This window comes from Natator depressus, chromosome 1, assembly GCF_965152275.1.
Source record: "Natator depressus isolate rNatDep1 chromosome 1, rNatDep2.hap1, whole genome shotgun sequence".
Classification (NCBI taxonomy): domain Eukaryota; kingdom Metazoa; phylum Chordata; order Testudines; family Cheloniidae; genus Natator; species Natator depressus.
The window spans coordinates 190,761,961-190,774,181 of record NC_134234.1 but is presented as its reverse complement, the minus strand read 5'-3'; the positions used below and the strand labels follow the sequence as shown (position 1 = coordinate 190,774,181).

The following is a 12,221-nucleotide window of genomic DNA, read 5'->3' as shown; positions in this document are numbered from 1 at the left end:
TAAGCTTTCGTGAGCTTCATGCATCCGATGAAGTGAGCTGTAGCTCACGAAAGCTTATGCTCAAATAAATTTGTTAGTCTCTGAGGTGCCACAAGTACTCCTTTTCTTTTTTCTAAAGGAGAGTAATTCCTCAGCCTAATAGGGCTCACTCAAAGGGGAAAAAAATAACCCAAGGAACAAGAAAACCCTTGCTTTCATCTCCTTGCTTCCTATTACATCCCCCTCAATTCTCAGATAATCCCTTGTCCCCCTTGATAAATCTTCCCCGTTCTGTCTCTGCTTAGCCAAACTGCACACCTTTGCTGGTAGCTCTTCATCTGCCCTCAAAAGTCAATTCAGCATTTTTAGTGCTTTTTGTATAAACTCACGACACGTGGATCTACGTGTTGCTGGCAGCGGGCTGCCCAGAACTAAAGGTAGTGTTGCAGGTGTGGGCATCATGGGGACATAAAAAGCACAGGCTACAGTAAGGGAGAGTGGGATGAGTGCAGCTCCCCTCCCCCCCCTTCCGCTAACAGCAGAGGGAGAACTCCCCGTCCAGTGCTCCTCTCTGGCGGCTTTGTCTAGAGCTCTGGCTCCTGTCTCAATCTCTTTTAACCACTGACAGAGGAACTGTCACCTGCCTACTCTGCAGTGTGATGCCTCTGTGTGACCTGTCCAAAAATCACTCTCTAATGTCCATATCACACTGCTGACTCAGTCACGCCCACACTTCTAAGGTTTCTTCCACTAGTACTGCTTTCCAGGCTTCTCCTGCCCACTGAATATGTATTGCTGATGATAGCTCTTCTATAGCGCTTTTCCTCAGTAGATCTCAGAGCACGTCACAAAGGGCAATGTCATTACCCCCATTTTGCTCATAGGGAGACTGAGACTTACAAAGGTGAAGCAGTCCGATGGCAGATCTGGATACAGACCCCAGATCTTCTGAGTCCCACTGTGGTGCACTATCCACTAGGCCACCCTGCCTAGTAGTAGCTTCTTTTTACTGCACACCACATCATTTCTGTTTTCATTTACTAGCTATGTTCCTTGATTTAGTGCCCTCCGGTTGCTCCCTGCTCCCTTTTTTCCTAGTAGTCCATCCAGCTCACCAACCACATTCAGATCCTTATGTCATTATTTCCCCTCCAAGACAGGGTCCCTGATTCTATTCATTTGTGGGCCGTACTTTTAGGAATGTTCCTCAGAACCCTGTAGTGCTGCTTCCAGGCATGTACCTGGGGAGCCAGCACAAAGCTTTCCAGGGTGCGTTTTGCAACTTTAAGGGCCTGCTGCTTACAATGGAGTAGAACCCCATGGGGAGGGGAGGCTGCGATGGCAGACACTCCACAGGCAGAACAGTAATTCAGTGTAGGCCTATTGGTGAACATGTCCACAGGGATCTTAGTTAGAACTGAACAAAATTTTTTCAACAAAAAATGACCGGTTTTCAAAATCAACCACTTTTTGCGGAAAGCTTATACTTTCTCACAGTTTTTTGGTTTTTAATCAAATGCTGAATTTTCAACTCTTCCCCTCCGCCCCCTGGTTTCTTCCTTCATTCCTCTTTGCTCCCGAATATGACAGAAAGAATGATTTCTAGATGAATTTTTTCCCCCTTTCGCCACTAACTTTTCAGAACTTCTTCAACTTTGGGAAAAGTACAGAATTACAGGAAAAATGAAACTAACTCTAATTTCTAATTTCCCAAAAGGGTGGAGAAGTTTTTGGAAGTTGCAGGGTGGCAAAAGGAAAAACGAAAGCAAAAAGTGGAAAAAAATGGAAAGAAATCTGGATATCAGACACTTTCTGTTGCACTGAGTGGCAAAAAAGAAACAGGGAAAACACTTTAAACCTGTCAGAAAAGCTTTTAAAAAAAACCCCAAATTGTTCCATTTTGAATCCTGCGAAGAGGACACAATTTAGAAGTTTTGAAATGGTTTTTTCCATTTTTCAACCAGCGGTAGTCTCAGTATTGTTGTAGCATCTTCTCAGGTGTGGCACCATAAGCAGCTGCCTCCTGTGGGGCAGTTCTTGGGCGGAGAGTTGTTGCGTCACTAGTCTGTTTCCACACTACAGAGTCTTTGACTTAGTGGCTCTCAAGGTCTGCCTTATACCCCCGCTGAGTTGTGTTATTACCACCACTACACACACAAATGATGGGTTTGTGTCTGTGGGCAGGTGTCACGGAGCTTTACCTTGTGTTAAGTTGCTAGTGAAGATAAGCCTTTGGCCTATCACCAGGCATGCCCTTATATCTAGCAGGAGAAGGTGTCTTCTTTGTTTGGCTAATCTACCTGGTTTTCATATGCTCCCTTACTGCATTCTGAGTCATGATACTGCAGCCAGGATTAATCCCACTATGGAACACCCCTCCCTTTTAGGTAAACGGAAGAAATTGTAAGTATTTTTAGGGATGGCCAAACTGGTTAGAAAAAGTGGACTGCACCCAACTCTGACCCACACATGACCCATTTAACAGAACAACTGTTCAACTGTTGGTTTTGTTTTTAGCTTTGCACATCTCTGTGCTTCCTTTTTTGGCCAGAGATGAAAATACCGAAAGCTTGCAAGAAACTTTATTCCAGCCAGATTTCCAGGATGATCAGAAAAGCTGGCAGAAGCCTTGAAGAAACGTCAGAACTTCTGAGTTTCACCAATTACAAACCATTTTCTCACTGTATAGTACCTAATGTTTTCCATTTCCTCCTCCTTTTCTGCCAGTTTTCTTTCAAACTCTGCTTTAATCTGAGAAATTTCAAGTTGAAAACGAAGGCTTTTGCTTTCTTCATGCTCCAGGGCTCCCTGAAATAAAAGGCACACAACTGAACAAGTCTCTTAGGCCAGAGATCCTTAGACTTTTTCAAAGTATGAATCGCAACATTGAGATTGACCCTGGACACCACCTCCTCATTCCTGACTGTCTCCTCACCCATCACCATCTACCTGTGGCAGCTACAGTTGCTTCTTGAGAAAAGTAACCTGGCTTTCCTAATGTGTTTACCTATCTTTTAATGCAATTTGGCAGCTGGAAACATGAGCAGTCACCTCTTCAGACTACACGTGGTCAGACAGTTTGAGAACTGATGTCTTAGGCCTTGTCTACTCAGTTTTTGTACCAATACAAAAACTGTATACAGATAAGATTTACACAGTAATGGTAAAAGGGCTCCATCCTGCTCCCACTGAAGTGAGTGGCAAAACTCCCAAAGACTTCAGTGGGAGCAGAACTCAGCCACAGGATTGTTTGCAAAACCTCTCTAAATCTGTCTTTCCCCCCCACCTCCCCATCAGCCTTACATCAATAGGTACATGTGTTTGCTGAAATTAACTATCCTCATTCACATGATCATCAATACTATATTCCTTGCCAAATCTTGTTCTAGAAGCATGCATGGCTCCCATTGATGGCAGTGGGATCTGTGTAAGTGAATCTCTACCCTGACACCAAAAGGAAGGGAAGGATGAAAAGTATCAGGTTTTCATGACAAAATATGTAGCTATCAAGATCTTCCCCTTTTCCATTAAAACCTGTAAGGAAACTATCTGGTAACCTCCTATTAAATCCCATGACTTTTGTTTTTGTTTCCCCCCCATAAATTGCGATCAAGAGACTTTACGTAATAGCCTATGGTTAAATACTAAGGCCCCAGACTTGCAAGTCTTACTTAAGCAGAACTCCCATTGAAGTCAGTGGGAGTTCAGACTCATTCTTGACTGAGCCAAAACTTCCTCTGATTTAAACAGGCAGATTAGCTGGGTAAGGATTGGGTACTTGTGAAGAGAGCAGTCACTCATTGATCTACATTTGTCTCAAGAGATTTCATCAATAGAATAATGACATACAAAAGACACAGATAAACAAATTATCCCTTATTTCTGGTCACCATGCACCATCTATATTCATTTTAACAAACACGCCACACTAATAAACCACCAGTGGTAACAGCACACAAAAGTACTGCACATTAAAGCAACAGCCAGCAGCCGAGATTCACAAGAAAAAACCTTATTAAAAAATATTGCACTCCACAACTGATTTTTAAATAAGATACATCATCATTTTGGGGATATAACACAAACTTTCCTTGCACTCATTAGCCTGATCTGCTCGCAGACTTAGAATTCTGGGATGTATTCCACATAATTCATGAAAGTCAGGTGTGTCATTATAACCCCAAGAACAGATGTATTCTCTCTCATGAGATAAATATGTACACTGCACATATAATCACTCTCAGCACCCCAGAGCTCTGGAAAAGGATGCTATTTTCTCCGCTCTGATTTTAACACCTGTCTACATGGCCATGAAATCCCTGCCAAGAATAAAACATCCTGTAACAGACCAAAAAAAGTTACACATATTTAGTGTATTAACATTTTACAGTTATTTGATTAATTTCATTTTTGCAAACATTGTTAAGAGGAGGGCAAAAAAAATATTGACACAAAAAATTCAGCACTTGACTTTAATGAAAAATCCCCCGCCACATGCTATACTAGCCAAGAGACACTGACGCACCAACCTAGCCCCGCAGTGTACCAAAACCTCAAGAAATCTACAAGCTGACCTTTTAAATGAATAACCAGGAGCTGATTTCCACCTGGCCTGTAATGAATTTTGTAGTGCTGGTTCACTCTCAGAAATTGAGGTGGGTCCTCCATGTATGTATGCATGCCTGTCACTGCAGAAAATTACTGTGATTTTTACCAGACTCCTTTGGGATTTAAAGATTTTCTGAATGGCCTCTTTTAATTTGGGTTTATGAGACTGCTACTCTTGCTTAGCAGACTATCATTGTAGAAAGAAAGCAGGGCACTAATGTCAGTGCAATCCATAGCAAGACATTATTTAGAATAAAACTTCATAAAGTTTATAGCTTTTAATGCTCAAAGAGGAAGATGAGAGTTACGAATTTGCTGATGAATACAAGATATTTGGCATACTCAGTAAGGTGTTAAATTGGATGAGCAAAACCACCACCCCTGGCAGCTTGCATTTTAAAAAGTGACTGGGAATTTGGATGCTCCACGTTGAGCTGCTTTGAAGAGGCCTGATTTTCAGAGGAAGGGTTTCTTGCAGTTTCTGAAAATCAGGTCACTATAGAGGTGTCTCAGTTTGGACACCCAAAAATTGAAGCTGCCAAAATCATGTTACTTTTGAAAATTTAGGCCAGCAAGATTGGTGTGTAAATACAGAGGAGCAGAGAAAGATCTCCTAATAATAAGCAGTAAATTTTTGCTGTGTGACTGAGAAAGTGATGCAGCAACAGACAAACCTCCTTCCCTCCCTTCCTTCCTCTTACCTCAGCTTCTTCCAGGGCTAACTGAACTTCTGACTTTTCTTGTTCAACCTGTTTCTTGATTTTTTCTATCTCATGAAGGCTCTTGTTTCCTTCACTAATCTGATCAGTCAGATCAGAAATTTCCTCTGAAATGACAAGAAGAAGAATTTAGTATCAGAAAGTCCCAGAAACATAGTACTGTACATACAAGTGTAACATTATGATTTTACCACCTGGCACAGAGAGTGATTACAAAAATCACCTTCCAAATAACTTGCTAACGGTTTGTCTATACACAGAAGTTGCACTGATTTCACTTAAATCTGTTTAATTAAAGCAGTGCATCTTTTGTGTGGGGACTCTCCACAACCAGTTTTAAACTGGTTGTAGCAGTTTAGCAAACTTGCTAGTTTCTGGAAGGGCTCTATGGTGGCAGATGACAGAACAAGGAGCAATGGTCTCAAGTTGCAGTGGGAGAGGTCTAGGTTGGATATTAGGAAACACTGTTTCACTAGGAGAGTGGTGAAGCACTGGAATAGGTTACCTAGGGAGGTGGTGGAATCTCCATCCTTAGGGGTTTTTAAGGCCCTGCTTGATGAAGCCCTGGCTGGGATGATTTAGTTGGTGTTGGTCCTGCTTTGAGCAGGGGGTTGGACTAGACGACCTCCTGAGGCCTCTTCCAACCCTAATCTTCTATGATTCTGTCCACCAAACTTCAAATGTCCCATGCAGCAGTCCATCTACATTCCTCACTCCTATTCTAAGTAGCACCTCTAAACAATGACAGAGTATGTTAACTCTCCACCTCCACTCAATACTTGTGCTCACTCAAGTGACTGCCAAGAAGGACAACAGTGATGATTGGGTTTATTTTGTGATGTGAACTCCTCTGGGCCTGTATGAAGAACTGGTTGGATTTCCTGTGAGTAACAAACACCCGAGAGTTCCTTTATGATTCCATGATCTTTTGAAATAGGACCTACTATTTTAAGACTTGAACTCTGGTCATAAGAGTCAGATGGATGGTACAGCTCAAAACAAAATTCTAGACAACAAGCCAATAAAGTTGAAGAACTTAGTACAGTTCCATTAAAATTTTTCTAATTACATGGGACTGGATATTTCAAAATATTTGCTAAGGGATTGTGGCCAAAAATCTATCACAAAATGGCTGTTCAGAGGCCTCAGTGAAACTATTTGTCTCTCATACACTAGTGGAGAAGTGTTCCATGTTACAAAAAGCACCATAACTGGTACCAGTTAGGTCCTTTGTCGGCAGGCTCAGCAGTTGGCCAGTGATAGAAAGGGTTTGATTTCTTCTTTATCCCATGAAGATAGACCCTGCTACAGGGTACTATTGGGGTACTTTGGCAGGTTAGTGTAGAAAAGCATGCACTAACTGCCTGTATGTTGCTCCTGTTCCTGTGGATAAATGCTGTTAATTCAGCATCTTTCATCAGCACCAAATTCGTTTAAAAACTGGATGTAGAGAAGGAAAATAGAACAGATTTCAGTGACAGAGGGAACATCCACTGCTCCAGTGCAGTAGTGAGACTAATTTTATCCCACTTCTACAGGGGCACCACATCTCAAGACAACCAGGTTCTCTCTTAACTACTGCTGAGCCTGTTATGCATGGCCTACCTTGGAGGTTCTTGTTTTCCCTTTTCACTGTCTCCAGATTGTCCAGAGTTTCTTCGTAGGCATTCTTCAGTTTAAACAGCTCTGTGCTCAGGCTACGGGCTTCCTTCTGGGAAGCTTCAAGCTCTGCTTGCGTCTCCTCGTACTTCTGCTTCCAGTCACTGATGAGCTTGTCAAAATTGCGCTGCTTCTTGTCCAGGGCTGCCGCTGCCGAGTTAGCCCTTTCTAAGTCAATCATGATGTCCTCCAGCTCGTTCTGCAGCCTGTGCTTTGTCTTCTCCAGGGAAGAGCACTTGGCATTGGCTGCCTCAATTGCTTCCTCAGCTTCCTGTAGGCGAGCCGCTAGCTTTTTTCTAACATGGGGAAAAATGGGGCAGAGCAGTAAGACAACCATGAACAGGCCTGATTAGGCCTCAGCTGGAGTATTGTGTCCAGTTATGGGTGCCAAATTTCAGGGAAGATGTGGACAAATGAGAGAAAGTCCAGAGGAGAGCAACAAACATGATTAAAGGTCTAGAAAACATGACCTATGAGGAAAGATTGAAAAAATTGGGTCTGTTTAGTCTGGAGAAAGAGAAGACTGAGGGGGGACATCATAACAGTTTTCAAGTACATAAAAGGATGTTACAGGACGGGGGAGAAAAATTGTTCTTCTTAACTGCTAAGGATAGGACAACAAGCAATGGGCTTAAATTGAAGCAAGGGAGGTTTAGGTTGAACATTAGGAAAAAATTCCTAACTGTCAGAGTTGTTAAGCACTGGAATAAATTTTGCTTAGGGAGGTTGTGGAATCTCTTGTCACTGGAGATTTTTAAGATCGGGTCAGACAAACACCCGTCAGGGATGGTCTAGATAATACTTAGACCTGTCTTGAGTGCAGGGGACTGGACTAGATGACCTCTCAAGGTCCCTTCCAGTTCTACGATTCTATGAATAGCTCCCAAACAAGTTATCAAGTAAGTGTGGCTCCTGATTAATGGCAGGAGCCACTTGGAGATGGCAAACACAACACAGACAGAGAGCGTACATTCATCTGACAGTGTGGAAACTACTAGCACTGTAATCCTCTTATTCTGTATATTTCAGTGTGGTTAAAAAATGCTATGGAGTGTAGTTCTCCCAGTGGAGTACAGGAAGAAGGCAATGATAATAGAAACCACTTACTTGGCTTCTTCTAGCTCCTCAGTTCTTTGAATGGCATCAGTTTCATATTTAGTCCTCCACTGTGCCACTTCTGCATTTCCCTTGGACAGAGCCCGCTGCAGCTCTGCCTTGGCTTCTTGCTCCTCTTCAAACTGCTCCCGCAGAAGATCGCAGTCGTGCCTGGCAGCTTGCAGTGCATGAGCAAGGGCGTTCTTGGACTGCAGGATTAATAGGTTACATCGTTATAGTCAAGGATGGCAAACCAGTCTGGGACACAATAAGCCCCAACCAACAGGTCCCCAACAATCCAAACTGAGCCTTTCTAGGTTACAAAAAGTTCAGTTCCTTTTCCTCTTCGTCTCCGAGTGTCTGGCCACAGCTGAGGGGAGGGGAAGAGAACAAGAAAGGACATTCTCAAGTATTCTGGTCCAAATGGAAGTAAGAAACACCCTAAATGCCACGAGAAAGCCTGTTTCCCGTGACATGTCCAGCCCAGCATTGAGACCAAACATGTTCTAATTCATTCGCATAAGCATCCAAACATTCAAATGAAAATTCTAAGATTTATCAAACACTTTTTACTGCTTGGAGCCCCTGTTAGAATGATTCTTTCTAGAAAGAGAGAGTATAACTAACTCCTCTTCCCCACCTCTCTGACTTGTCCTGGTCAGATGCAGAAATTCCTATTAGTACTGCCATCAGAATGTTTAGGCTCAAATGTCTGGTTTTAGTTTTCCTCCTTGTTAAAAGTAAACAAATCTATTCCCATTCATCTCAATCAACAAGCATTCCAGCCATCTCACTGTTTTTTTTTTAAACTATAGCTAGTGAAATGTATCATTGTCAAAAGCTGACACATAAGCAAATGGGGTGAAAGAGCCAAAGCATTACCTTTGTTTCCTCTTCCAGCCGTCTTCTAAGTTCTTCAATCTGCTGAGTGAATGACGTCTTCCCTCTGGAAAGCTGACTTATCAGTGACTCTTTTTCTTCTAGCTGCCTTGCAAATTCACCTGCCAAGGGATTTTAACCAAGCAAGATTGGAACATTAGTTGCTTGCTAACCCACTGGGCCAAATTCAAGGTTTAGTTACAACCCTCCAAAGAGAAACCCCACCCCTCCCCAGTGAATATGGCTGATCTCTTATTAAGGAAAGCATCTGACTCAGCCTTCTCAGATATATGCAAGGTTTCTTTTAGTTTATTTACACATGGCATGTACAGTGGTACATTAATTTTAGTTGGACTCTTGCATCATTCACTGAAGTAGACATACACTAGCTTCCATGTGCAATTACTGTTTTTTTCCTTCATACTTTTTATTACTGTACATTGTACTTCTGTAGACCTTTTCCCCAATGTTGCAAAGCACTTTAGAAATATCAACTTCACAACTCCCATGAGGCAGGTCAGGAGAATACATGGGAACACATTAGCCACCACGTGAATACAGCCATTGTGGAGATGGTATGCAGCAGCCATTTAACAGTGCACAGCAATGCTGCACACTAGTTTAGGACAGGAAATGAAAAACATAACACCCAAGTGAAAATACATAGGAATGTTGGTTAACAAAACAGTGATCAGAGTTGGAATTTGGTCAAGATGCAGAGATTAAAACTCTGACTCTGGCAAAAAGTGGCATAGGATCTTGAATTATCACTAATAAAACACTGGTTTCATGTCTCACTGCAAAGAATGCCTGTCCAGAAGCACAATGCCCTAACACCGTGTTGGGGCATAGCACACTCACAAACAATAATGCCGCCTACAGTATTAACACCACCACCTCCTGCAGCTCCTACGTGAGGTGTTCCTTGTTCAGGGTCTTCACAGCTGAACCTTGCTCAGCATTGCCCTGTTTACCTGAGATGATATGATGGCAGCATGGCTCAAGGGTAACCTTAGGGTAAGCTTATTCTTTTAAAAAAGCCAGGTGTATTTGAGTGAGCTTCTACTTGCACACATACTAAATGAGACCTGTGAAAGGCAGGGGGGATGCTCTTTGATTAAAAAAAGATCCATCTGGACTTGTTTATAACCCAGATGAAAGGAAGTGAGGCAAGGCTCACCTGTGGTACCACACAGGTAGTATCTAACTAGGTGTTTACTCTTCACTCAGCCACCCGTATGCAACAGAATTCCAATTCCCTGCAGGGTCTAGCACGTTCCTGCAATGAACTCAAAGAATCTCACTGATGCTGCACATGCCTACCATTCTCAGTTTGCAGCTTTCCTTTTTGGGTGGTGAGGTCATTCATTAAGCGAGTCATTTCATCCAGTTTAGTCTTTGTCTCATTGAGGTTGTCTTCATATGTGCGACAAAGTTTTTCTGCATTCGACTAATGGAATTGAGAGAAAAGATACACAAAGCTGCAAACTTCTCAACCCAGGTACATAACTATCTGGTTTACCCTACAATACAAGCCTTCACAATAAAAACACTAATGATATTTTCACCCCAGACAAGTAGAATTTTGGAAGGCAGAAGTTAAATCTTCTGTTCAATGAGCTTTGGAGTGAGAAGACTTGCATTGCATTTTGTTAATATTATACTTATAAGCAAGGAGTTTACTTAGTAAGATTTTTATGCTGTTTGCCAGTTTTATACATTCTCCCTCCAGTTTTCTTCAATAAAAGTTTGCCTGAGTAAAACTTAAATAATGGCTTTAGGATTTAGCTCAGATTTTAAGGTGACCCAGAAGAAATGATCCCCCCATAGACTTTTTAAAAAATTAAACTCTTAAAAATAAAGTTAGTGCAAGGTGGTGATGCAAGAGGACAGAAAAATAGTTATTTTCTTTAATGAGAGCCTTGGATTCTGAATGGAAACAATGCAGTAGTAAGCTCCTGCAGTGATTTCAAAAGGTATCATATGCACAGGTGAAAGTTTCTTCAAACGTCTTCTGAATTGCTGGATGGGATTAACCACCCAGAAGACTACACCCACAATTTATCTACCCACAGTAACAGTCCAGGCAATGGCTGTGTAAGCTACCTCCCCCCTCCACACCTCCCTGCTGAGACTCAAACCAATGATCTAGAGGGACTTCTTTGTGAGGCGGAGGAATAGTTCAGTCTCCATCACCCCCCAGCTCTTGGGTGCTCTTCAGAGAATGCTAAGAGGGACCCCTTATCACAGTACTACCTTGTGAGATAAGGGCCTATGACTGGTAAGGACTGAGCTGCAGGACAAACTCATTTCAAATAAGCCACACAATAGCTATCAGAAGGTCGTCACCAGCCTGGGATGGAGTGAAACAAATGACCTAGATGTGAAAGCCTCCAAACCCTTTCTGCAAAAAGAACAGGAGTACTTGTAGCACCTTAGAGACTAACAAATTTATTTGAGCATAAGCTTTCGTGAGCTACAGCTCACTTCATTGGATGCAACTCTGAGACAAACCCTTTCTATTGCTCTCATGAATCACCCAACCCCCCTCTGCCTCTCTGGAAACTTTAAAACAAGCCCCTGTTTGAATATTTGTGTACGTAGTCTCAGAAGCCCTACTTTTCCTTTGACCATCTGCTCCATGTTGGATGACAGGTCATCCACCTCCAGCTTCAGCTCGCTCTTCTCTTTCTCTAGTTTCTGCTTGACACGCTGCAGGTTGTCCACTTGCTCCCCCAGCTCCGCCATGCTGTCTGCATGCTTCTTCCTCAGGGTGGCAGCTGTCGCCTCATAGTGCAGCGTGGCCTCCTCGAGATCCCGCCGCAGCTTCAGGAACTCAGCCTCCCGCTTCTTGTTCATCTCCAGCTGCGCTGCAGTGGCTCCTCCAGCCTCTTCCAGCCGCTCACTCAGCTCCTCCAGCTCTCGAGCCAGATCCGATCTTTGCTTTTCCACCTTGGCTCTGGCAGCTCTTTCTGCTTCCAGCTCCTCTTCTAGCTCCTCTATACGAGCCTACGAGGCAAAGACACACATGCACGTAACACCCTTCACCTTCATTGCAATTGCCATAGGAGCTCAAAGCACTTCATAAATAATGACCCTTCACAACAGCTCCATGTCATATGTACTGCAATTTATAAATAGCAAAACCAGGCCACAGCAGTGTTGGAGCTGGAATAGGACTTAGCATCGTATCTCCTACTAAAACCACTCAGTGCTTTCTCTACAAACTTTAGTCCAAAGTCTGCAGACCAGGAATATAAGAAAAGCAATTTATTTGGAAGT

At 42.8% G+C, this 12,221-nt stretch overlaps 1 protein-coding gene across 1 annotated transcript in view; it reads right to left on the bottom strand.

The window, feature by feature from the left end:
• The window catches only part of MYH15 (myosin heavy chain 15), a 64,311-nt gene that overhangs the window by 11,414 nt on the left and 40,676 nt on the right, over positions 1–12,221 (bottom strand). The window contains exons 29-35 of the mRNA XM_074972788.1: positions 11,559–11,948; positions 10,263–10,389; positions 8,943–9,061; positions 8,073–8,269; positions 6,912–7,261; positions 5,289–5,413; positions 2,672–2,787 (exon numbers count right to left, since the gene is read on the bottom strand). Of these exons, the coding sequence (XP_074828889.1) occupies positions 2,672–2,787; positions 5,289–5,413; positions 6,912–7,261; positions 8,073–8,269; positions 8,943–9,061; positions 10,263–10,389; positions 11,559–11,948 (1,424 nt within the window). The remainder of the gene's footprint in view (positions 1–2,671; positions 2,788–5,288; positions 5,414–6,911; positions 7,262–8,072; positions 8,270–8,942; positions 9,062–10,262; positions 10,390–11,558; positions 11,949–12,221) is intronic.